Raw genomic sequence first — 22875 nt, forward strand, 5'->3', positions numbered from 1 at the left:
CTACTACTCGGTAATTTTTGCGACACGTCGGACGAACGGAATGAACGGCGACGTACACGGGCATCGTGTTGCTGTTCAGCAACTTTGGAAGTAGGAACAAGTGTGAACGATGGAAAAGAGTGTGACCTGAACGTTCCTCCTCCGCGTCTCTCTTTTTTCGATAAGAACATTCGATATAGCGGACAAAAATAACTCAACTAAAATGGTTAATTGATCTCAAGCATTTCTCGATGCACATGGTTAGGTTTGTCGGCACTACTCCAAAGCATCCAATACAGAATCAGGTACTGTATAAACAACTCACTGGTAACATGCACATTGCCTGGAACAAACAAGCCCAGTTCACCGCATGACACCAGCTTCTACCTGTGAGCTTCAATGCAGTATCGCTACAACAGGCTCGGCCATTATTCCCAGGAGAACCCCTGACTTCATGGCCAGTGATTAAGAACAAGGACACTATTCTGTGTCTCGTGAGATATGCTACGAGTGTATTGGATAAAAATGTCTTCGGATGAGCCACTGTCTGATAACTTCCTTGGATGAAAATACAGGCTTGCAGTCACTGCAAACGTTGATACTACCCAACAGTTGATAAAAATAAATCAACAGCGGTCAAAAAAGCAAACCGCCAAACTGTGAAATGATCAAACGTTACATTCCTCCCTGATCTAACAATGTTAACATCATTGTCTGATACTTTCCTCAGATTAAGTTATGGCCTTGGAGTCTGCATCACTGCGCAAACTGATACTAGTACACAACAGCAGACAAAAAGTGAACAGCCGAATGGTGACGACCAAACATTTACATTCCTCCATGACTAGCTAGTCAGCACCGTTCGGATAAGAAGAGCAGGTAAGCAACTTGAGATTTACGATACAGTGTACACATCTTTATTAGGGACACCCCGAGAGTCAGCTTGAACGAAGTATTATGCCAGTGCATACTGTAAAGGATAATTTCAGTTGTTTTGGCTGTCCGAGCAGTCAAACACAGAAGGACAGTCATTAAACGAAATTCTTGGACATTGGCAGGCACCAATGCAGAACAGAAAACTAGCTAAGAAAATCAATGCTGCTGCTTGCTTGCTCAAACCTGAAGTGAAACATCTTCAACTCCTCAGGTGACACTAATTACTACAAAGCTAACTGAGGCATTGATAAAATATTGTAGTATAACCCAATGACGGAATTGCTCATTTAGTGTCATACAAGAATACTAGTTGTTCAACGTTCTAGTATAAGTCCCCCCATGTTCTACAGTAGTGATATCTGTATTTAAACCAACATACAGAGAAGGCCTAATCTATCAGGCGGAACCATCATTTACTCCAAATGTGAAGGTCTGATATTGCGGTAAAGTAATCATGTCATGAAATATCCTTAACACAATTATCTAATTCCAATAGATGTGAAGGTCTGATATTGCGGTAAAGTAATCATGTCATGAAATATCCTTAACACAATTATCTAATTCCAATAGAAATACCTTACACGCATATGATTTCATCATAGCTGGAGACAAAGGAAAGCTTGGCAGGTTATATTCTTAAGAAAATGGAGCCAAACATTTAGTAAAATGACATAGCAAACAGAGACCAAAATCCAAAAGCCATATAACTTACTCACGAAGAGAGAAATAAGCAGATACCAGAATTAATGTATTGAAGACATTAATCATGTGTTAACAAAACGATTACAATATCCATCACTAAAGTACTAGGGTGTTACAAACGCATGGGGTGCTAACAGCCATGAATACACAAGTACAGAAACACAAGAGTTGACTGAATAGCTAACCACATAAAGTCAGGTCCATGAGAACACTCACACACCAGACCATCACAACTTCATAGAGATGTACCCAACTCACTACTGCTGGTACTCAAGACATAACTCCAATAGTCCAATATCATTAGAAAGATGGACAATTGCGAAGCTGCACTACACAATTAAGATATTTCTTACCCATCTGCCAACGCCTCCGAGAATAATGGAACATATGGAAGATAAGGAGTCCTGCCATACGCAATTTGACAATCCTGTCCAAGTTGGCATAGAATACACAGCTTTCTGAGATCCATGTCATATGACATTAGTGTGTTCTCGTGCCCACCAACTATGAAAATCATATTGTGTTCCGGGTGGAATGAGATGACATTGAAATTATTTGCAAATGATGAATACCGTGCTCCAAACAGCTCCAATTTGCTGACTTTGCGCTTCAAGGTCCAGGTTTCACTATTGTAGTCCTCAAGGGCCCATACTGATAGGTCAGAACAATCAGAACCAGCAATTTTGTCTGTGATATACAACTGCCTCTGCGATACAAAAATTGCATCGTCACGAGCATCCTCAATGTGTGGTGGCGTAGGAATACTAGTATCAATCTGCCACCAATCATTTCCTTCCACGTCAACAGCTAGTATAAAATTATAAGTGGTAGCCAAATGCAGGATCCCGTTAAAGAAAACACTTTTTGCATTATCGGGTACTGCAAACATATAGTTGTCCAGGCTATGATGCTTCCAAACTCCAGCTTTAGACGAGTATATCGCCAGTGTTTCAATGCGTCCATCACATTCGCATTGCTCAGACTCATCAAAACCCCAGGCCTCTTCATCAATGAACTCGAACACATGGAAGTGAGAGGAGACCGTCGGCTCGAACCCGAGGCAAGCGATCGCTGCCTTGCTGGACCAATTGGTGGCAGGCACAAGAACCCATTTTTCGGTGGCAGGATTGCACACCACATAATCCAATGTATTGGGATCAGTTTCCTTCCAACAACGGCAGAGGAGGAGGCCATTGCAGCAGTCCAAAAGGTCAACTTTCTCGTATTTGGGCAGGAAGGGTAGTGAAGGGTCGACGAGAGCAAAGCCTTTCCCTGAAACGTTGGTGAAATATCGAGCTCTCATAGGTGACCGGTTCATGTTGAAGCCTTCGTGGAAGAAGCCGGCGAGGGGCTGGGGCAGCTTCTTGCGGTGGTCGGGGTGCCAGAAGAGGCCGCGCCAGCGCGTGGAGACGCACTTGCAGCAGCAGGTGGACTTGTAGGGCACGCGCGAGATTATGTCGGTGAGGATGTCGTCGGTTAGCTTGTCCATTGGGCTCCCCTTCACGCCCTTCTTCTTCTTCTTCTTGGAACCCGGCGCCATCGCCGTCCGCGGAGACGAGGAGCGGCCAATCTGCGAATAACAGGGGACGGAGAGGTTAGAGATCCATCCCGGTAGTGAGGGGAGCGCGATGGAAGAGAGGATCTACCAGGTGCGGGAACTGCGGAGAGGGGAGCGCCGGCGGCGGCGAGAGCTTTGGCTGCCAGCGAGCGAGCGATGGTTTCGGGTGTGAGGAGGCAGCTGCCGGCGGAAGTGAAGAGGATTGGACGGGGAATGGGCCGCTCGTGCAAGTTGAAATCCGTTTCTCTTTGCTGGAATGGGCCGTGTGAGTCAAAACTTAAACGCACAACTTTTAGAAACAGGTGGTAAAAAAAAAAAAGCTGCAGGAGGTACTTGCAGAGATTGCAATGGGACATATCTAGGTGCATGTGCCGTTGTTGTTGTGGAATCACTGATCCATCTACCCTGAAATCGTTAGCATGTAGAGGCTCTAGCACTGGCTGAAGATCGTGGTCTCTCAAGATTTGTGGTAACCTCTCACTGCAAAGTGGTGGTGATCAAGGTTATCAATATCGAGATACAAGATATAATCGTTTTCTTGTGAGCAATATATTATCGTAGAATTGTATCGGAGTAAGACTATATACTATAAGATTTTCTTAATTAAAATATATTTATATATTAATAATATACCTCAAATAAATTTAAATTTAATATTCAAATTGAATCCTAAGCATATTATATGTTTTTCATAGAGTCCTATCATGTAAATGATGTATTCCCTCCGGTTCAAAATAGTTGTCCAAAAATGGATGTATCTGATATTTAACTAATATAAATATGAGTCAAATCATCTAATGCATGATATAATTATGAACCACAAAATAAAAGACTAGACATGTTTGACAATCGGTTTAAAAAAAAGCTAGTTGACTACTTTTTTTTGCACATACAAACTCCTTTTTAAAACCATCTCGCCGAAACTTATTGATGTTGTATTGTTTAAATACTGAGTTAGCCTTGAACTATAAAATAATTTTTACTCTTCAGCTTACCATATTATTTTGTCTATATTTTTTAGCATAGGCGTGGGATCGCACGAGATTTCTTGTGCGTCTGAAGAGGAAGCTGCAAGCCACAAGTAGCAGTCTGATTTTCAAAGAAATAGGAGCATAGGTGTTTTGGAGACAAGCGCCAAATTAAGGTTTAGTTTGCAATGGGTGAACTGCTGAACTTTTCGTGTAATCCTGTGGGAAATATAGTTATTGTACCAAAATTAGGAATTACAGATAATATTTGAAATAAAGTAACAAAAATTGGTTGGCAAAACGTTGTGTAATTCATCGAGATGCAGCATAAGTAATTTAACCGATTGTTCACTTCCTTTCAAAGACTTCAATTTAACTCGATGAGTTTATACATATAATCCACTACCTTCGTCCTAGGTTATCAATTTGGGCAACATAATATCAATTGTACAACACAACAATTATACCATTAAAAATTATAACATCTAAGCTTTTTAATGATATATGTTTTGTCATATGCATCTTGTAGTATCATGATCAAATTTAAAAACCTAGGTATACACATAAGCCCTATAAACCGGGTTGGAGGGAGTAAAAAGGATAAAGCTGAGAAGCTATATGAATAATTGAATATTGCAGGTTACATAACCGAGAACAACTCTAGCACACACCGAAAAAATGGTCAAACTCGGATACTTGCAGTTTTCCAAAATACTAGAAAAGGGGAAAAAAAAGTTTAGCACTTTGAGGTATATGTTCTGCCCGACCATAATTTCGTACCTCAAAATGTTTTCCAGTATACGCAAAAATATTTTTCCAAACCAGTTTATCTGGGATCGGCTTCTAACTATGCTTATGTAGATTCTCCAACACCCCCCCCCCCCCCCCCCGGCATAGCGGCGGCCCACGAACACGAAATGGTTTTGCGGGTGGCAGCGGTCCCAACGATGGTTTCCAAATATTTGCGACCTCACACAGTAAAGCCATTTTTAACCTAGTTTTGCACATTTAGGATTACTTGAAACACGGAAAGCTAAAAGGACATAGTTTATTACACAATCATAGCTTCGAAGTTCATAAAACAAATACAAAGTATCATAGGACACACTTTTACACAAATGACACTCATTGGAATAAAAATCAAGTAAATACTAGTGGACTAGTTGTTTCCATGATAACTCCACATATGTTGGACCAAATATTTTTGGAGGCGGATGTGAGTTGCCTTGTAACACATCTCATGATGCACATCCAGGAAATCTACCAAGTCAGCTAGTGGTCCGAGCTGAGCGCAACTTCTCCTAGCCTTGGTCAAACAAGCTTTGGTTGGCCTCATTTTTGAAGTTGTATTAGTTTGTAGGAAACAATAACCTAAAGTAAAAAAACACTGTTTGGTTTTCTTTACATAGTTCTTTGTCAGTACATATACCAAAAGAATGCTTTCCTTTCTTCAATTTTCTCTTTAATGGTATACAATCCTTGCTTGGTGTGCAAAACTGGGAAACCATGAAAGTATACAATGTGAGCAGGTTTCGCCGTTCTTGTATGCTGTCTATATCGGTGTATCAGTGTTGAAGGCTGTTCGGAGCTTGTTAATAAGAGGAGCAAAAGCTCAAGATTAAATATACTGCCCCATTCAGATATTTACAAATTTGATCCATCGTTTTTGGTCTGGAATCCACCGGAACTGCCTAGTTCTCAGCTTCCTTCATCAATCTGTAATCATCTGAATTCTGAACTGCTCGTCGCGAATATACAATCACCGCGCGGCGTCTCCCGTCCGTTACCCAAAAGTGTCTCTCGCTGAGATAGCGTGCGAATGATTTGTCCCGTACTGCACTGCAGAGAATAAGCATTCTTTTTTGGGGCCCGTATATGGTATATTGTTTAATGTGTCGGCTGAGTAACCGTGGAACGCCCGACATTTGAATATACCCGTCAGTCCGAGTAATTTTAGTTCTGATTCTACTTAATAACCACGACCACTCTTGGTAAATTCAGTTCAGATTCAAATATGGATAAGACAGTACGGCACGAAAGCTGCTAGAAATCCTCTACGGCGGTCGTATTGCTACTTGTAACACCACCGAACCACTATAAAAATCCCTGTTTGCCATAGTCATCTCAATTCAATGCACAAAGCACACACCAGTGTTCTCCAATCTCCATCGCCCCTAGCACCACAGCTCAAAGCTAAGCCTTCTCCAATTAGGCCCAGCCATGGCAAGCCGAGCTTTCACTACCTTCAGCCTCGCTGCCTCCCTCCTCTTGGCACTTCTCGCCACATGCCACGCCGGCAGCATTGCCATCTACTGGGGCCAAAACGATGGCGAGGTGTCGCTTGCCGAAACATGCGCATCCGGCAATTACGAGTTCGTCATTCTCGCTTTCCTCCCAAAGTTTGGCAAGGGCCAGACACCACAGCTGGACCTTGCAAGCCACTGTGACCCATCATCTGGTGGCTGCAGAAGCCAGAGCAAGGACATCAACTCGTGCCAGAACCGTGGCGTGAAAGTTCTCCTTTCCATCGGCGGTGCGGATGGAAGCTACGGCCTCTCCTCCCCCGGTGATGCCAGCCAGGTTGCCATGTACCTATGGAACAATTTCTTGGGCGGCACGTCCTCGTCCCGCCCCCTCGGCGATGCTATACTCGACGGCATCGACTTTGACATCGAGATCGGCGGCGCTAAATTCTGGAACAACCTTGCTACGGACCTCAAGAAATTGGGCAAGAACGGTGGGAAGACAGTCCTGTTGAGCGCGGCACCGCAATGCCCCTTCCCTGACGAATGGGATGGCGGCGCAATTAGCACTGGATTGTTCGATTATGTGTGGGTGCAGTTCTACAACAACCAGGAGTGCCAGTTTGACGCGGGGCGTGCTGCTTTCATGGATGCGTGGAATAAGTGGGTGTCGGTGCCAGCAGGTAAGATCTTTTTGGGATTGCCGGCTTCTAGCTCCAAAGACGCGGCGGGCACGGGATTCATCCCTGCCGATGAGCTCACGTCACGTGTGTTGCCGCTCATCAAGGGTTCGCCCAAGTACGGTGGCGTTATGTTGTGGTCTAAGTACTACGATGATCGCAGTGGATACAGCTCTGCCATCAAGAGCTATGTGTGATTCTTTCTGTTGTGCTTGGCGCCTTGGCCTGGTATCTGTTGTGTGCGTCTTCTGTATCATAGTATAGTGTGTTCATTGTCGGCATCATATTGGTAGCTAGCATAAACAGTGTTATATAGTTATGCAAGCATATATAAATATGAATAAAAAAGAGTACGCAGTTGATAGTTTGAAGCTAAGTTCCATTTTGTTGACAAGTGTTCCTTTTCCCGTATATGTTCAGCTTATATGCTGGTACACTGCAAAATATTATATTGTTATAAGGCTCTATTTTACCGTGCGGATCAAGTACACACTCTTCGTATCATACCCACTAAGATTTTACATTGACTTGCCTCCCTCTAGCAGGTCAGCTTGTCACATCATATTTGGAAACAAGTACAAAATAAACTTGATACATCATATTCGTGGAGGACAGCTCGGATAGTCCTCTCCCGAAGGTAAGCTCTAGCTCTCTCCCGCGGGCCCTCCGGCCGCCCGGCGCCGCTGTCCCCTGCGGCATGGCCGCCCCCGGCCTTGACTCCGAGGTGGTCGCCTTCCCCCGCGCTGCATCCGTCGGTCCTTCCCCCGCAACCTGCAACGCGGTGGGGACCCGCGGTCCGGACTCTGCTCCCTCAGGGCACCCCTCCAGATCCGGTAGATCTAGCTCGTCGCTGCCGCTCCTTTCGTCGCCTGCCCTCGCTTCCACGCTGGATAGGGAACGCCCGCGTCTCCGTTCCATTGTGGTTTGCGACGCTCCTCCGGTCAAGGCCTCGGAAGATGAGTCTTTCCCTCCCTGGGAGGTTGTGACTTCCAGGCGCGGCCGGCATGGGCGCTCCACTCCTCTTCCGGCCGAGCCGCGGCCCATCCCTCTGCCGCCCCGACGCCAAGGCACGGCCCCTGACCCTGCTCGCCTGGCCTTTTTTAGGCGCTTCCGGGGACGCTGCCTCCGCTGCCTCAGCAAGAACCACCGCCGCGCCGACTGCCGCGATCCAGTCCGGTGCATCGACTGCTGGGGTTGGGGACACACCGCCGGCCCTCGCTGTTCGCGTAAGCGGACGGCAGCTCCTCGCCCCGAGACGGTGCGCGACCGGCTGTGCTTCCCCGCCCCACCTCCGACCATGGACCGCTTCGTCGCCTCCAAGCCCGCGCCCCGTCGCTCCGGTCCAACCTCAAGCCACTCCATCGTCGTCGCCTCCCGCAGCATCGAGCAGCAAATCTTCAACCTGCGAAGCCGCGGTGTCCTCGTCACCGCCACCGAAGCGCGGCACTGTGCCAACCCGCACTTGGTGGGTCAGGCGCTAGAGAAGGAGCTCCGGCTGCCACCGCACCAGCTCCGCGTCACTCGACATCATCCAGAAGCGTTCTTCGTCCTCTTCGACACTCCGCCGCATCGCGACCGCGCCATTGCGCATGGTCGTCTTCACGTCGAGGGCTCCACCTTCCTCCTGCAAGCATGGCGCGAATCAGATCATGCCGTGCACATCGTCTATAACCTGCATGCCCGCATCTGCATCGAGCGCATGCCAATGCACATGTGGTCCAGGGAGGGAGCGCAGGAGGTGCTGGGCAGTCATGTCCTCGTCGACCGCCTCGACAGTCGCACGTACACGCAGGACAACACCGAGCTCTTCAGCTGCTGGGTGTGGTGTCGTAGCATCGACCACATACCGGGGCACCATGGTTTCTCTGTTTTCCCGCAGGAGGCAGGCCACGTCGTCGAGATGAACGGCTACTCTCCTCCGCGCAGGGAGGTGGCGCCGCCGCCGGAGTGCCTTCGCTACGACTCCCTCATCCACGTCGACCTCGTGGAGGACTGGACGGTGCGCGAATCTCGCACCCCCTCCACGGGGCAGAGCGGGATCCCTTCCTCCACCTCTTCCGAGGAGCCGCCGTACCCCATGGTGCAGCCATTCACCTGGCGGTTCGGAATTCCTGATGGGGAGGAGAGGAGCTACGGTGGCCGCCGCCAGGATGGCTGCCACAACATCCCTGCCTACCGACGCCGCGACGATGAGGGCGACTCTTCTGGCCAGCGCAAGATCTGGCGCGACGTGGCTGCTGCTCCCGCCCGCATCGGGGCGCCTGCCGCCGACGCTGCTGGGCGCGGGGGATCTCGTCACCGCAGCCGATCTCCGGCAGGCCATCGACAGCGCGCCACCAGTGTCCCTTCTCCGTCCACCAAGATTGTGGACGAGCTGCTGCCTCCACCGCCGCCGCTGCCCACGTCAGGCCCTCCGCCGCAGCGCCTGATCATGTCAACGCTCGACGCCCCGCTTCCCCTCGTCATCCATGCTGCACAGGAGCATCTTGCTAGCCCAGGTGCTCCGGACCCCCTGGTGGACATGGTGTCCACGGTCAGCCCCGACGTCCCCACCTGGGGGCCCTCTAGAGTGGACCCGATGTGCTTTGAGATGGAGGCCGCGTGTGCGGCGACCGTCAGCCAGCCGCTCTCCTTCAAGGATTGCCCTTCTGCTGGCCTGCCGATGGTGCCCCATCCCTGGGCGACGGCGGACTTTGGCCTGTCCCCCACGGATAGACCTGAGCAGGTCGCCTGCGTCGCCTCGCAGGTCGACGACCTGCACATTGTCGACGCTCCTGCGCCTGTGCCCTTGGCGCAAGAGGAGCCCGTCAACGACTTCCTGCAGATGCTGTTCAAGGCACCGCCGGCGTCGGTCCTGGGGGTCTCACCGCTCAACCCCACATCGCCAACGACGGTGCAGCCTGGCTCACCTAGGTCCACATCTCCGGCGCCCAAGCGCAGCCAGCGCCAGGCCTCGTCGGCGTGCTCCATCCCGGTGGCGCAGCGCGCCACCCTGCGCCTGGCCAAGGAGATGCACGTCATCAGCGGCGAGGAGCGCCGCACGGAGGTTGCTGCGGCCGGCCTCGTCGAACGCTTCAAGGAGCCTCTCACTGAGGTCGACATTGACGGACTCGCGAAGCTCACCCGCATCGACCGCGACGCCGTTCACCGTGCTGCCAAGCAGGCAGCCGCTGGGAGAGCCACCACGGTGGCCATTTAGTTTCCAATGTTAGGTTCCTTAGCTCTCTTGCAGCAGATATCGGTCTTAAACCGATGCTTTAGTTCCTTGTGTTGGGTTAGAGGCACGTTCTTCATCGGGACGGCTTGTTTGAGGCTGTGTAATTGGGTGTTGTCCCGCCCCATGTATGCTCTGGTGGTGTTCTTCCTTTATCATTCAGTTTGCTGCTGCTCTTCGCCACGTCGCCCGCTCTGCCTGTCATCAGCTGTGCTGCTCTCCTCGTTCCCCAATGAGTGAAGCCATTTGCCCCATCCTGTCATGGAACCCCCGTGGCCTTAACATGCCCGCGCGCACCGCCGTTGCAGAACTCGCTGCTGCAGCCAAGGTTGCTGTCCTTTGCCTTCAGGAGACAAAGTTGGCTCACATCGATGGCTCCCTTGCTGTTGAGATTGCCGGTGCCACTCGTAAGGACTTCGTCTTCCTGCCGGCCGACGAAACGCGCGGCGGCATCGCCATCTTCTGGAACTCGGCGATCGTCTCTATTTCGAACGCGGTCATCCGAAACCACTCCATCACAGCGACGACGACCATCTTACACACTTGCACCTCTTTCTCGCTCACTGTGGTCTACGGTCCATCCGTGGACGCCGACAAGCCGGCGTTCCTCCAAGAGCTCATCAACATCAAACCACAGAACGGCACACCTTGGCTCATTGTAGGCGATTTCAATATGATCTATGAAGCTAGAGACAAAAGCAATACCAACCTCTGTCGGCGTCTCATGGGACAGTTCCGCGCCGCCCTCGATGAGTCTGAGCTCTTGGAGCTTAGATGTTCCAATCGGCGCTTCTCCTGGTCAAACGAGCGTGTTGACCCCACCTTGGTCTATTTGGATCGTTTCTTCTTCAACGTGGCCTGGGACGCATTCTTTCCGTCCTGCTCGGTACAAGCTCTTTCATCGTCGCACTCCGATCACTGCCCTCTGCTGCTCTTCAGCACGTGTGCGCAGCCGCGGAAAGCCCGGTTCCGCTTCGAGAATTTCTGGTCCCGGCAGCCCGGCTTCATCGACATCGTCAAGGGCGCTTGGATGCTGGAGCTTCATTCCACGAACCCGCTCACTCGCCTGCAGGTAAAGCTTGCCCGCACGGCGCGGGCGCTGCGCGCCTGGAGCAAGGAGCTCTTCGGCGACGCACGATTCCAACTCCACCTCGCAAATGAAATCATCCTGCGTCTGGATCTTGCCCAGGAGAGCCGTGGCCTGTCCGATCACGAGTTCCACCTGCGCAAGTCCCTCAAGGCTCGGGTCTTGGGCCTCGCTGCGATCGAGCGCTCCCGCCGGCACCAAGCTTCTCGCGTGTCTTGGCTGCGGGAGGGAGACGCCAATACGCGCTACTTCCACGTCAAGATGAATTCCCGCCGAAGAAAGAACTTCATCCACACCCTCGCCACGGACACCACCATCGCCACCTCCCATCCCGACAAGGAGCGGGTCCTCTTCGACCACTTTTCGACCATCTTGGGCACTTCTGTCCCTCGCACGCGCTCCCTCGACTGGGAGGCCCTCAACCTTCCGACGCTGCCGGTGAACGGCCTTGATCATCCCTTCACGGCCAAAGAGATCTGGGATGCAATCATGGATTCACCCGCGGAGAAGGCGCCCGGCCCCGACGGCTTCAACGGCGTTTTCTCCAGACGCTGTTGGGGCATCATCAGACCTGAGATCATGGCCTTCTTCCAACACGTCTACAACATCGCCGGAGGCGACTTCGCATCGCTCAACCGCGCCTTTGTCTGTCTGCTGCCCAAAACCGCAAATGCGGCGCGCGTCTCTGATTTCCGCCCCATTAGTCTAATCCACTCGATGGCGAAGCTTTTCGCTAAGGTGCTCACGAGGCGCCTCTCGCCGGTGATCGGGAGGATGATCTCACCGGCGCAAAGCGCTTTCCTCAAGGGAAGGACTCTGCACGATAACTTCGTCTACGTCCGTAACACAGCTCGAGCCCTCCATCGGAAGAAGAAAGCAGCGTTACTTATCAAGATTGATTTCGCCAAAGCGTTCGATTCAGTCTCTTGGGAGTTTCTGCTCGAGCTCTTGCAGCGCCTGGGCTTCTCTGCTAGGTGGCGGGACTGGATATCCTTGCTTCTGTCGTCTGCCACCTCGGCCGTTCTCCTCAACGGCACCGAAGGCAAACCCGTCCGACACCGCCGCGGCTTGCGCCAGGGTGACCCACTCTCGCCACTGCTGTTCATCCTCGCCCTCGACCCTCTGCAAAAGATACTTCAGGCGGCCACCGACGCAGGGATCCTTTCGCGGTTGCCGATCCGCGAAGCCAAGCTACGCACCAGCCTCTACGCTGATGACGCCGTTCTCTTCCTCAACCCCATCCGCGCCGAGGTGGACTCGGTTCTATGGATTCTGCATGCCTTTGGGCAAGCTACGGGCCTGCGGATCAACGTCGACAAGAGCTCCGTTGCACCTATCAGATGTGATGGCATTGACCTTGACGATGTGTTGTCGTCTTTCTCTGGCGAGCGCACATCCTTCCCGATTCGGTACCTGGGCTTACCGCTGAGCTTGGGTAGGCTCAGGATGGTGCACCTCCAGCACGTGCTTGATCGTGCCCGTTCGCATCTCGCATCATGGAAGGGACGTTGGATCAACGCAGGCGGCCGCCAAGCCCTGGCCTCCTCCGTGCTCAGTGCCATTCCAATCTTCGCTATGACGGCTCTCAAGCTTCCGCCCAAATTCATCCACGAGTTTGACAGAATCAGGCGCAATTTCCTCTGGGACATCGATGAAGAAACCAACCCTGGTGGCAAGTGCAAAGTGCGTTGGCTCACCGTCTGTTCGCCCAAGGAGGTGGGCGGCCTAGGGCTGCCGAACTTGAAGCTCTTCTGCCGTGCCCTACGCCTACGCTGGTTGTGGCATGTGTGGAGCGAGCCGACTCGCCCTTGGGTCGGCACACCGACGCCTTGCGACGCCAAGGACCAAGATTTTTTCCACCAGGCCACTAGAGTGACCATAGGGGATGGGAATCGAGCGCTGTTCTGGCATTCCTCGTGGCATGGCGACACTCCCCTCCGTATCCAATTTCAGAATATTTATGCCAGATCAAGGAGGAAGAACAAAACCGTCGCAGCCGCGATCCTCAACGACAGTTGGGTTGCTGACCTGGGCCAGAATTTCCCGGCCACTCTGCTTACCCAGTTTGTTGATCTCTGGTGTATCACGCAATCTCTCGTTTTGAGTCCAGGCACGCCGGACTCCATACGGTGGATTCTCACAGCGGACGGCGTCTACTCCTCTGCCTCGGCCTATCGTCTGCTCTTCGAGGGAAGAACGTTCTCCCCAGCGCCGGAGATGATCTGGTCTCCTTGGGCCCCGGCCAAGTGCAAATTTTTCCTTTGGCTGTTGCTCCACAATCGCCTTTGGTGTGCTGACCGCCTCCAACGCCGACGTTTGCCCAATGCTTACTTCTGTCCTCTTTGCCTCAGAAGCTTGGAGACTTCACAGCACCTCTTTTTCGAATGCCCTTTCACCAGGAGGATTTGGGCGGCGGTGGCTAACTGGACGAACTGCTCCTCCCTCGCTCCTCCATACTGGGAAGCAGCGACAACGCCTCAAGACATCTGGCAACTCATGATGCAGCACTCCACCGCTACGCACAAGAAAGGGCTGAGTTCGCTCTTCACGCTGGTATGCTGGAACGTTTGGAAGGAACGGAATGCGAGAATTTTTCGTCTCAAATCAGCAAACTTTCAGCTGATCATTGCCTGGATCCGTGATGAGGCGCGCCAATGGAGCTTCGCCAACGCTAAGGCTCTTAGAAAGCTGCTTTTCGAGCCCCCTTGATCACCGGGCGGCTCCTTTCTCCTTTTTCCTTTTTCTCTGGCCTTCCCTGCCCTATTCGATCGTGTAGTTGCACATCGATGGGTCACTTGTAAAGTTTTTCCCCCTGCTAATCAATGAAATCCAGCGTGCTGGTTATTTCAAAAAAAAAAAAGATACATCATATTCGTAATCACATTTAATATCAACATATGGTTCTTTTTTTCTATATGATTCTTTCTCCATTAAGGATAGATCGGAGATTAGAGTCTGGGATGCCGTTAGCACTACCTGCGCGAGACCATGGCGGTCCATGGCGCTGCGTCAGAGAGATAGTAGGAAGAGTGGAGAAGGAGAGAGGAGCGGTTAAGATGAAGATAGAGGTAGAGATGTGATTTTTTTCGCACAGAGGGCCGTAGGTAGTGGAGCCACTAAAGTTGTCACACGATCCAGACGGACGGTCGTGCGCCAGGTGTGTCTCATCCCTCTCATGATACATTTTCCAACATAAGGGCAACTCCAACATCCACGCATAAATCTGATGCGCTATATTGCGTTTGCAGAACGCTGTAACCCGACACAATGCACAACTCCAGCGTGACCTTCATCGAAGGCGGCATTTTGCAGCGCACGGAAAGGAGCGGATAGCCCTTTACCACACGCTGCAAATTAAGCGTGTGACGCCCCGATACAATAAAAAATTCTAGTTATTATTACATCCCAAGCAAATACAACAAACTTGTTGGTCAACAATAGAATAAATTGGGTTTCAACAATACAACAAATTGTGTTTCAACAATACAACAAACATACAAATAAGTAGACACTAATTTTGTTGTCCATTCCATTTCCACCACTCATCGATGAGATCATGTTGAAGCCTATGCATCATGCACCTCATTGCACATGGTCGAATGATACGATGCAATGAAACACGACATCCTCTCTTCTCTCCTCCACACTTGCACGAAAACCCCCATCAAGTCATAGTAGGAGTAGTCTACATCTTTGCCACGATCGTCCTCTATGATCATGTTATGCATGATGAAACAAGCGCTCATGATGTACTAAAGGCACTATTGATCCCAAAATCAAGCCGATCCACTCACAATACTAAATTGGGCTTGCAAAATCCCAAATACTCTCTTCACATCTTTCCTAGCCACCACTTGCGTATTGTGAAATTTGAGTTGTTTCTTACATGAGGGTTTGTGAACCGGCTTCACCAATGCTTACCACCTTAGGTAGATGTCATCGGCAAGTTAGTATACATATTGGTATTTCTGGCCATTTGCTTAAAACTCCACATGTGGACCTTGACCTTCACACAATGTAATCCTTGTCATAAGTGGTGACCGTTGAAGAACATTGAGGCCATTGCACCACTCGGGCATTCCGAAGAATGCATGCCAAATCCAAGTCTCGTGATCGGCCACAGCTCCAAGGATTATAACGGAATCCTTTTCTACGCTTTGAATTGTCCATGCCATGTCACATGACAATTCTTCCAACTCCAGTGCATAGAATCAATTGAGACAAGCATACCTGAAAACCCGCGAGACTTGTTCACCTCCAAAAGCCTAGCCGTGTTTTCAGCATTGGGGGCTATCAAATATGCGGAGCCAAACACTTGCACAATGGATACAACAAAGCTCTACACACATGATAGCTTGAATCTCACCCATAGCAAAGTTGTCATCAACTAGATCCGTCGGAATATCGTATGCCAACATACGCAAGGTGGAGGTCACCTTCTGATAGGTGTTATGCCCAAGTTCTCCGGTGGCATTCCTCCTTTTCTAAAAAACCGATGATACACTACAACAAAAACATGCAGTAGAGACATTTTGCTAGAGGCACTTTCCACTATGTCTCCTAAATTCTAATGCAATTTGTTATAGAGGTATTAAGAGAGACACTTTAGAGAATGCCTTAGCGGAAGAGACATCTACCTAGAGACATTCTCCAAAGTGTCTCTTAACATGCTTATAAAGACACTCTAAGAGACATTTTTTAGATTGACTCAACCGTAGAAACATTTTATTGTAGACAATCCTCATAATGTCTCTTGGCACACTCGAGATACACATTGTAGAATTCTTTAAAAGTGAGATGTATAACACAACCACTATAGGACAATCATTTAATACAAAGTTGGAGAAGCTTCAAAATATATCACAGTACAAGTTTCCAAATATGAAGTAGAAAATATAAACTTACTATGTACGTAAATCGTGGAACATAGGTGACTATGTAAAATGTAAAACATCTATAGCAACATCATTTTTTGAATATGCAAAAAAAAAATTCTGGAAAGTTCTCTTACTACATCGAAAGATGGAGCACCGCACCAAACACAATGGCCCAATAGCCGCAGCCGCAACCGCAACACATAGCCCGCACATGGCCGGGCGTCCGCAGTACCCGTCACACACAGCCCCACCTTCTCCTCAACCTCAACTCAGAAGGAACTGCCGATCTATCCGCCACCAGCCCGCCGCCCCTCCCCATATCCTGCAGTACCCGTATCCCGCCGCCACCGTGAGAGCAGCAAGGGGCAGCGCCATAGCCAAAGCCGGCTGCCTTCCTCGACTCCACCGTCGAGGCTACCGCCGTGACTCCGTGGGGCGGTTCAGCGCCGTGTCGGCCTCCTTCCTATCCTGCCGGGCCCCGCTGGTCGGTCTCCTCCTGGACGAGCTCTCCGACGAGGCCGCACCTCCTCCTCGTCCGGCGCGGGCGGCAGCGGGGGCTTATCCTACGGAGGGAACACCATATTGCACTCTATTCTCCACACACACGTACATTCCCCTGACCTATCAACTCTTTGTTTCTTCTTGACCAGGTCTCTCATCCGCCAACGACCACGGGCTATTGGGGCGGATACTGGCTCTTAGAATCCCTACCCTCTCCTGAACCTATTCCTCTAATTTCCCGTTCAGTTATAGCCCCAAATTCTCTAATTTTCTCTTGCTTTTGGATTTCAGGTTGTGGTTCTGCTGGGACTCTTCTACCTCCGCTCCAGGTTCAGGTCGCCGGCCACGCGACCGCAGAGGAGCTGCTCCAGATTCGACTGCAGTTTAGTGCTCTCGCTCTCACTCTGTTGATTGCTACTAATATTCATATAATAAAACTCTAGAGACATATGGCTTTAAGTCCACTTTTATCTGTTGTTATCGTGTAAGTACATCTGGTAGTCAAGCCCTCATGCCTAAGCTTAGTATTTAAGCTAACATTTCCAAAACTTGATTTGGCTGCTCGGTTGCATCTCTATCTCTACTTGGCAAAATTGGATTAGCACTATACCTCACCAAATTTTCAATAGTATATATATGGTCCCGTACTGATCTAACTCTGTGCATATTTCCTGCTAGAGATCAAGCTTCATATGTTAGGCGCAAGGTATCATGTATTCGTGTAATGCAATATATGTACGCAGGTGAGGTCCATCTTTGCTCATCCCCAATTTCACTAGGGAAGCCAACATACAGCTTCTGGTAATCCAATGCCTACCAATTATTTTGGATCTCCAGTATGAAGGCCTTCCAATTAACACTTCCGTTTTTGTTCTACCAAATAGTAAAAAAAATACTCTATTATACATCAAGTTATATGACGTGCAGATCGGAACTTTGATGAATAGATACACAGATCCAACTAATGATCCATTATCAGTGCACACCATCAGTTTGATGAATTGTTTGACCAAACTGCATCGATTAAGAAAAGCTTGCCTAGACATCTGTTGCAGCATTGGCCAGGACTCTATGCTCAGCTCTGCTGCCAACAAGTAAGTGTGGAGCTCAAGCAGGTTGCTCAATGCTTGCCTCTTTCCTAACAGAGTTAAAATTATGTTGGGTGGCGGAGTTAAGCTTTTGCTATGTTATCCTGCGGAATTAATTTACGAAGCATATAGCCAGGTTAGTACATCTAATGTCCGTGGAGACTACAAGAGAAGAATTTACATCCAGACTGAAATCAATAGTGGGAAAGTTCAGTAAGATATATACAATCTCGACACCCATGGTTTCTCCAGTTATTGCGTAGTCTTTGTTTCTTACTTCTCTATGCAACCAACTTCGGCTTACAAAAGGTAATATTTTGTATAGACCATAGTAACAACTTATTATTTAGTTGTTGCTTGGTGTTTGTGGCCCACAACCAATTTCTGGAGATTAAAAGTACCATAGCATTATACATATTGTAGTCATGCACTATTTATGGTGTGACAATCCATGTAAATAGGATTTGATCAGTTTGGATTCAGTTTCATGCTAATAAGTTACCAATATAAACATATATTTGGTATCATCAATGTTTAGAAGCTTCACAGCAGGTTTCTTAAGAAGTCGCACCATTACAAATGAAATGAGTATATCCTTACTACTATTGTTTTAAGCGATTCTAAGATTTGCTAGCCCATGGAGTGCCCGGGTTGATGATAGTAATGATAATTTCTTTGAATTTGTGATAGGGGGAATACATATTTCTATATCAGCGGTTGGCTCTTTGACGAAAGTGGCATTGGTTCGGTGGCTCCAAGGTCTCTGAATTTTATATGTTGGTTGGCAACAATAGCTCGGAAGGGAACTCTATAGTGTTTGGTCACATGGTATAATGGTGTGTAGTATTAAGACTATGTCGTTTGATTTTTGTGATGTTGTATAGCAGAGAGAAGTTAGTTGTGATTTTTTTTCTTCAGTTCTTTTTTTTAATGGGCATCTAGCTGGCACACTCTGGTGTCAATATTTTATTTGTAATACTCATGTCTTTATCTACATTTAGTGAAATCCCAGTGAATAAGAGTAAGTATATTTTGTTCCTATGTCATTTAATTTGTATGTGTATTATGTTATTGAATCTCGGTAGTGTAATTTTTAGAGAGCAAATGTTTTGATCTAAGTAAAGGCATAAAAGAATGTCTCTATGATGTCGCTCTGGAGACTTGTTAAGATACCTCTATAGGGACTATATATGCGCCTAAAAATGCCATTACCAGATATTCAAAAAGGACAAAATCTATGTCTCTACACAGTGTGAGATATATTTCTATAGACAAAACAATATGCCTTTATTCAATGTCTCTACATTTCTAGAGATGGATACGTTGCCACACCAAAATGTTTGTATTAATGTTAGAGACAAGCTTAAATGCCGCAAGAAAGTGCCTCTATACCTATACATACACTTTCGAAGTGTATCTTTGAAATGCCTCTATGTGTGTACATACAAAACCTGGTGTCTTTACGAAGTGACCATATATCATTTATAAACATTTTTCAAAATGTCTCTATGGTATAAGACACACTGCACGTAGTGACACTTTTAAGACAATGGGTAAAATGCCTTTACAGGAATGTAAAGGCAATATAAGTGTCTCTACGTGACCAAAATAGTGCCTCTATGGGCTAGTTTTCTTGTAGTGATACTTGGTCACCTCCTTCGCGATGTGCTCGAACCATTTGATACTCATCCGAAAACGCCGGCGAAAATAGTTCCCGAGGAATGTCAAATTTTCGTTGAATTACATCCACATCAACCTATTGTGGCCTTCGATCTGTTCCCTCCACAACTTCCGTCTGCCAAAAACCGAGTCGCCGCGCTTTAGCTTTTTATTGGCTCGCCAAGCCAATAGCATCTAGATGTTCTCTTCTTTCTCAATATCAAGTTCATCATCGGATGAATCGTAGACATGTAAAATAATTGAACTTAGTACCAAGTACCAACTAAAATCAGAAAAAGGTCGCTTCCTGCGGCGAAACATACCTTGATGTGATTTCGACGAGCGCCTAGGGTGCACCAAGTTGCGTTCTGGCTGGAGGAGGACATTGTCGCCGTCGAGCTCAACGTGGCTCTACCAAATTGATCGACCAGCGGCGCCCAAACGACAAATTGAGCGGCGGACAAAATAGGGCGCGACGACGACGGCTAGATCGATTTACCGCGGGGGTGCTGCTGGGAAAGCCATGTGGAGGTGCAGCGGCGGCAGAATGGGTGTGGTCAAATGGGGAAGCTGAAGGCGCGGCCACAGGGAAAATTTCTAGGTGGCGGTTGGTTGTTCGCGCGAGACCGAGGGGTGAAGTGTGCTAGAGTGGACACACCAAATATGGGGCTTTAGATAGCGCATTTGCCACGCACATCAAATTATTTACAGCGCACACTAATTCGCAGCACCTGCTGGAGCGCGAAAACCGAGCGTGGTGCGCTATATCGGCTTTTTTTTTTTCGGCACGGACACGATATAGCGCGGCTTGGAGTTGCTCTAAAATACTTCACGGAGAGCAAGATAGTAGGAAGAATTACCAGCAACTACGTCTTGCTGCAATTAATTCCATCTTCCCAAAATTGCTTCGACCTACTCAATCTACATACAGAAACGCTGATGGAAAGATCTTCAAAAAACGCTGTTGAAAATAATCGGAACTTACCAAAACGCTAGAGGTAAATTTTGGGCTAGTTTCCTAATTCCTATTGCCTACATGCACGAGTCTAATTAGCTTTGTTATAATTCTGCCCTTTTATTAGGTAAGTGCATGGCTGCCGTGGTGTTGGATGAGTTGGCCGTGTTGTAGTCGGAGTCAGTTTTGGTGTCGGTGCAGTGCTAGGAATCCATAGGTCAGCTTTGCTTCCGTGCATATATATCATAGTTTTAAATAGCGGGCTATGAAAAATAGCGGCAGCCCTCTAAATCAGGCTATAGCGGGTTAAATGAGGCTATAGCGGCTAATTTGTACATGATTTCATTTAGCGGCAACATGCTCAAACAGCTATAGCGAGGCTATAGCCAGGCTATAGCCGGCTATTTGAAACTATGATATATATACATGAGCTTGTGCGTCAGTTTTGAACCGCAAATTGTTTTACAGCTAGACTAGAGAGAAGGAAGAAACACAAGGCACGAGACAAGCACCAGATTAAGCGATGTCGACTTCCACACCCACCGCAGGAACCACTGCGCCGCCTCGCCGTGCTCCCGCTGCGGCGGCGACGGCCACTTCGAGGCCCTCTGCACCACCCCTGCCGGCTTCGACGTAGCCTCTACCGAGGCCCGCTGCGGCGTGTGCGGCGGCGCGGGTCACGCCGACGACGACTGCACCACGGCCGAGACGGCGCACATCCGGTGCGAGACCTGCGGCCAGATGGGGCACGAGCCCATTGACTGCCCCACCCGCACCGGCGGCCGCGACGACCCCTACGCCGCCTTCTGCGGCTACGACGCCTGCGGTAACTGCGGCTGGCCGGGCCACTCCCAACCCGACTGCCCCAGCCTTCACCCGCCGCCGGGCTATTGATCGGGCAGAGCACACTTCATGTAGACATGTATCCGTTCGTTAACCAGTCTGAATTCATCCGAGGAACCCATCCACCACTGGCCGCTCTACTGCTTGTCTGCTTCCTACTACTATATGGTGGCCGGCCTATGGAGTATGTTGTACGGAGTATGTACCTCCGTTGAGCGCCCCATCGGACAAAAACAAGAAGAAAGAGATCACACATATATGCTGCCTGACGACGAATTAGTCCGTTTCAATTCAAGAGGAGCTGGATTTACTTTCCTTTTTTCTTTTGGACATTAAATATGGTGCTATCGATCCGTTTATCACGGTGTAAACGATGATTACTATACAAATGTTAATATAGAATACCTCCTCTCAACAATTCAATTTTTGAATGGCTTGTCACCTACTTCATCTGTTCTAAAATAATTTACGTTTAAACAAACAAGTCTTTCTATCTCTATTGGATGCTATTAATTCTGATGTACAATGCACAAGATGGGGTTTTCTCACCGGTGGGTACAGTGGATTATGGCGTGTGTCACCACGGTGAAGTATTCAGTTAAATTCAACGGAACCTTGTTGGAAGCTTTTTCTCCTACTCGTGGCTTAAGGCAGGGGGACCCTCTGTCCCCTTTCCTCTTCTTATTTGTGGCTGACGGCTTATCTACTTTATTGAGTAATGAGGTGAATCAAAATAGGATCACTCCTATCAAGGTCTGCCGGAGAGCTCCTGGGATCTCTCATTTGCTTTTTGCAGATGATTCACTACTATTTTTCAGAGCTGCAGAGGATCAGGCCATATGTGTGAAGAATACCTTGGAGGTGTATGCCTCATGCACAGGTCAACTAATCAATCCAGCTAAATGCTCTATAACTTTCAGCACTTCTTGTCCCCAAGCGGCGCAAGGAAGGATCAGGTCTATACTGCATGTGGAGCAGCAAGGTTTTGAAGCTAAATATCTTGGTTTACCGACCCCTGAGGGTCGAATGCATAGAGGTAAATTTGATAACTTACAAGCCCGTTTGAGTCGGAGATTGATGGATTCTGGCGACAACTTGATGTCACAGAGTGCTAAAGAAGTCTTAATTAAATCAGTGGCACAGGCTATACCGACCTACATTATGAGTGTTTTTAAACTGCCAGCTTTGCTTTGTGATGACCTAACCAAACTAATCAGGGATTATTGGTGGGATGTTGAGCAAGGAAAGCGCAAAACCAATTGGGTTAGTTGGGCCAAATTAAACAGATCGAAATCCCAAGGCGGTCTTGGCTTTCGGGATATGAGGTTGTTCAATCAAGCTCTTCTCGCCCGACAGGCATGGCGTCTGTTAGCGTTTCCGGACAGCTTGTGTGCGAGGGTTTTGAAAGCTAGATACTACCCAAACGACTAACTGTTTGATACATTGTTCACTGGTAATCCATCCTCGACATGGACAGCAATTTCGTATGGTTTAGAGCTTCTGAAACAAGGTTTAATTTGGAGGATCGGAAACGGACGAAGTGTCAGAATATGGCGCGACAACTGGATCCCCAGAACATCGTGTT

The 22875-nt window shown here is 48.7% G+C and overlaps 2 protein-coding genes and 1 long non-coding RNA gene across 4 annotated transcripts; 2 read left to right on the forward strand and 1 right to left on the reverse strand.

The window, feature by feature from the left end:
- Positions 1-1650: 1650 nt before the first annotated feature.
- On the reverse strand, positions 1651-3410 carry LOC127345532 (F-box protein At5g07610). Its single transcript, XM_051372018.1, has 2 exons — positions 3264-3410; positions 1651-3187 (listed from the first exon to the last, which is right to left on the reverse strand). Exon 2 carries the CDS (start codon positions 3155-3157, stop codon positions 1967-1969), a length of 1191 nt encoding a protein of 396 aa, XP_051227978.1. The 5' UTR covers positions 3158-3187; positions 3264-3410; the 3' UTR covers positions 1651-1966.
- Positions 3411-6297: 2887 nt separating this feature from the next.
- LOC127345534 (acidic endochitinase SE2-like) lies at positions 6298-7368 on the forward strand. The gene has a single exon (XM_051372019.2). The coding sequence runs from the start codon at positions 6364-6366 to the stop codon at positions 7261-7263; it is 900 nt and encodes a 299-aa protein (XP_051227979.1). The 5' UTR covers positions 6298-6363; the 3' UTR covers positions 7264-7368.
- A 9062-nt stretch (positions 7369-16430) lies between these two features.
- Positions 16431-18852, forward strand: LOC139838628 (uncharacterized). 2 transcript variants are annotated; one of them, XR_011756236.1, is made up of 3 exons: positions 16431-16850; positions 17037-17127; positions 17424-18852. It is a non-coding gene; the product is annotated as an uncharacterized lncRNA (long non-coding RNA). The 2 variants fall into 2 exon arrangements; XR_011756235.1 differs by having other exon boundaries at positions 16431-17127.
- Positions 18853-22875: the final 4023 nt, after the last annotated feature.

This window comes from Lolium perenne, chromosome 3, assembly GCF_019359855.2.
Source record: "Lolium perenne isolate Kyuss_39 chromosome 3, Kyuss_2.0, whole genome shotgun sequence".
Lineage (NCBI taxonomy): Eukaryota > Viridiplantae > Streptophyta > Magnoliopsida > Poales > Poaceae > Lolium > Lolium perenne.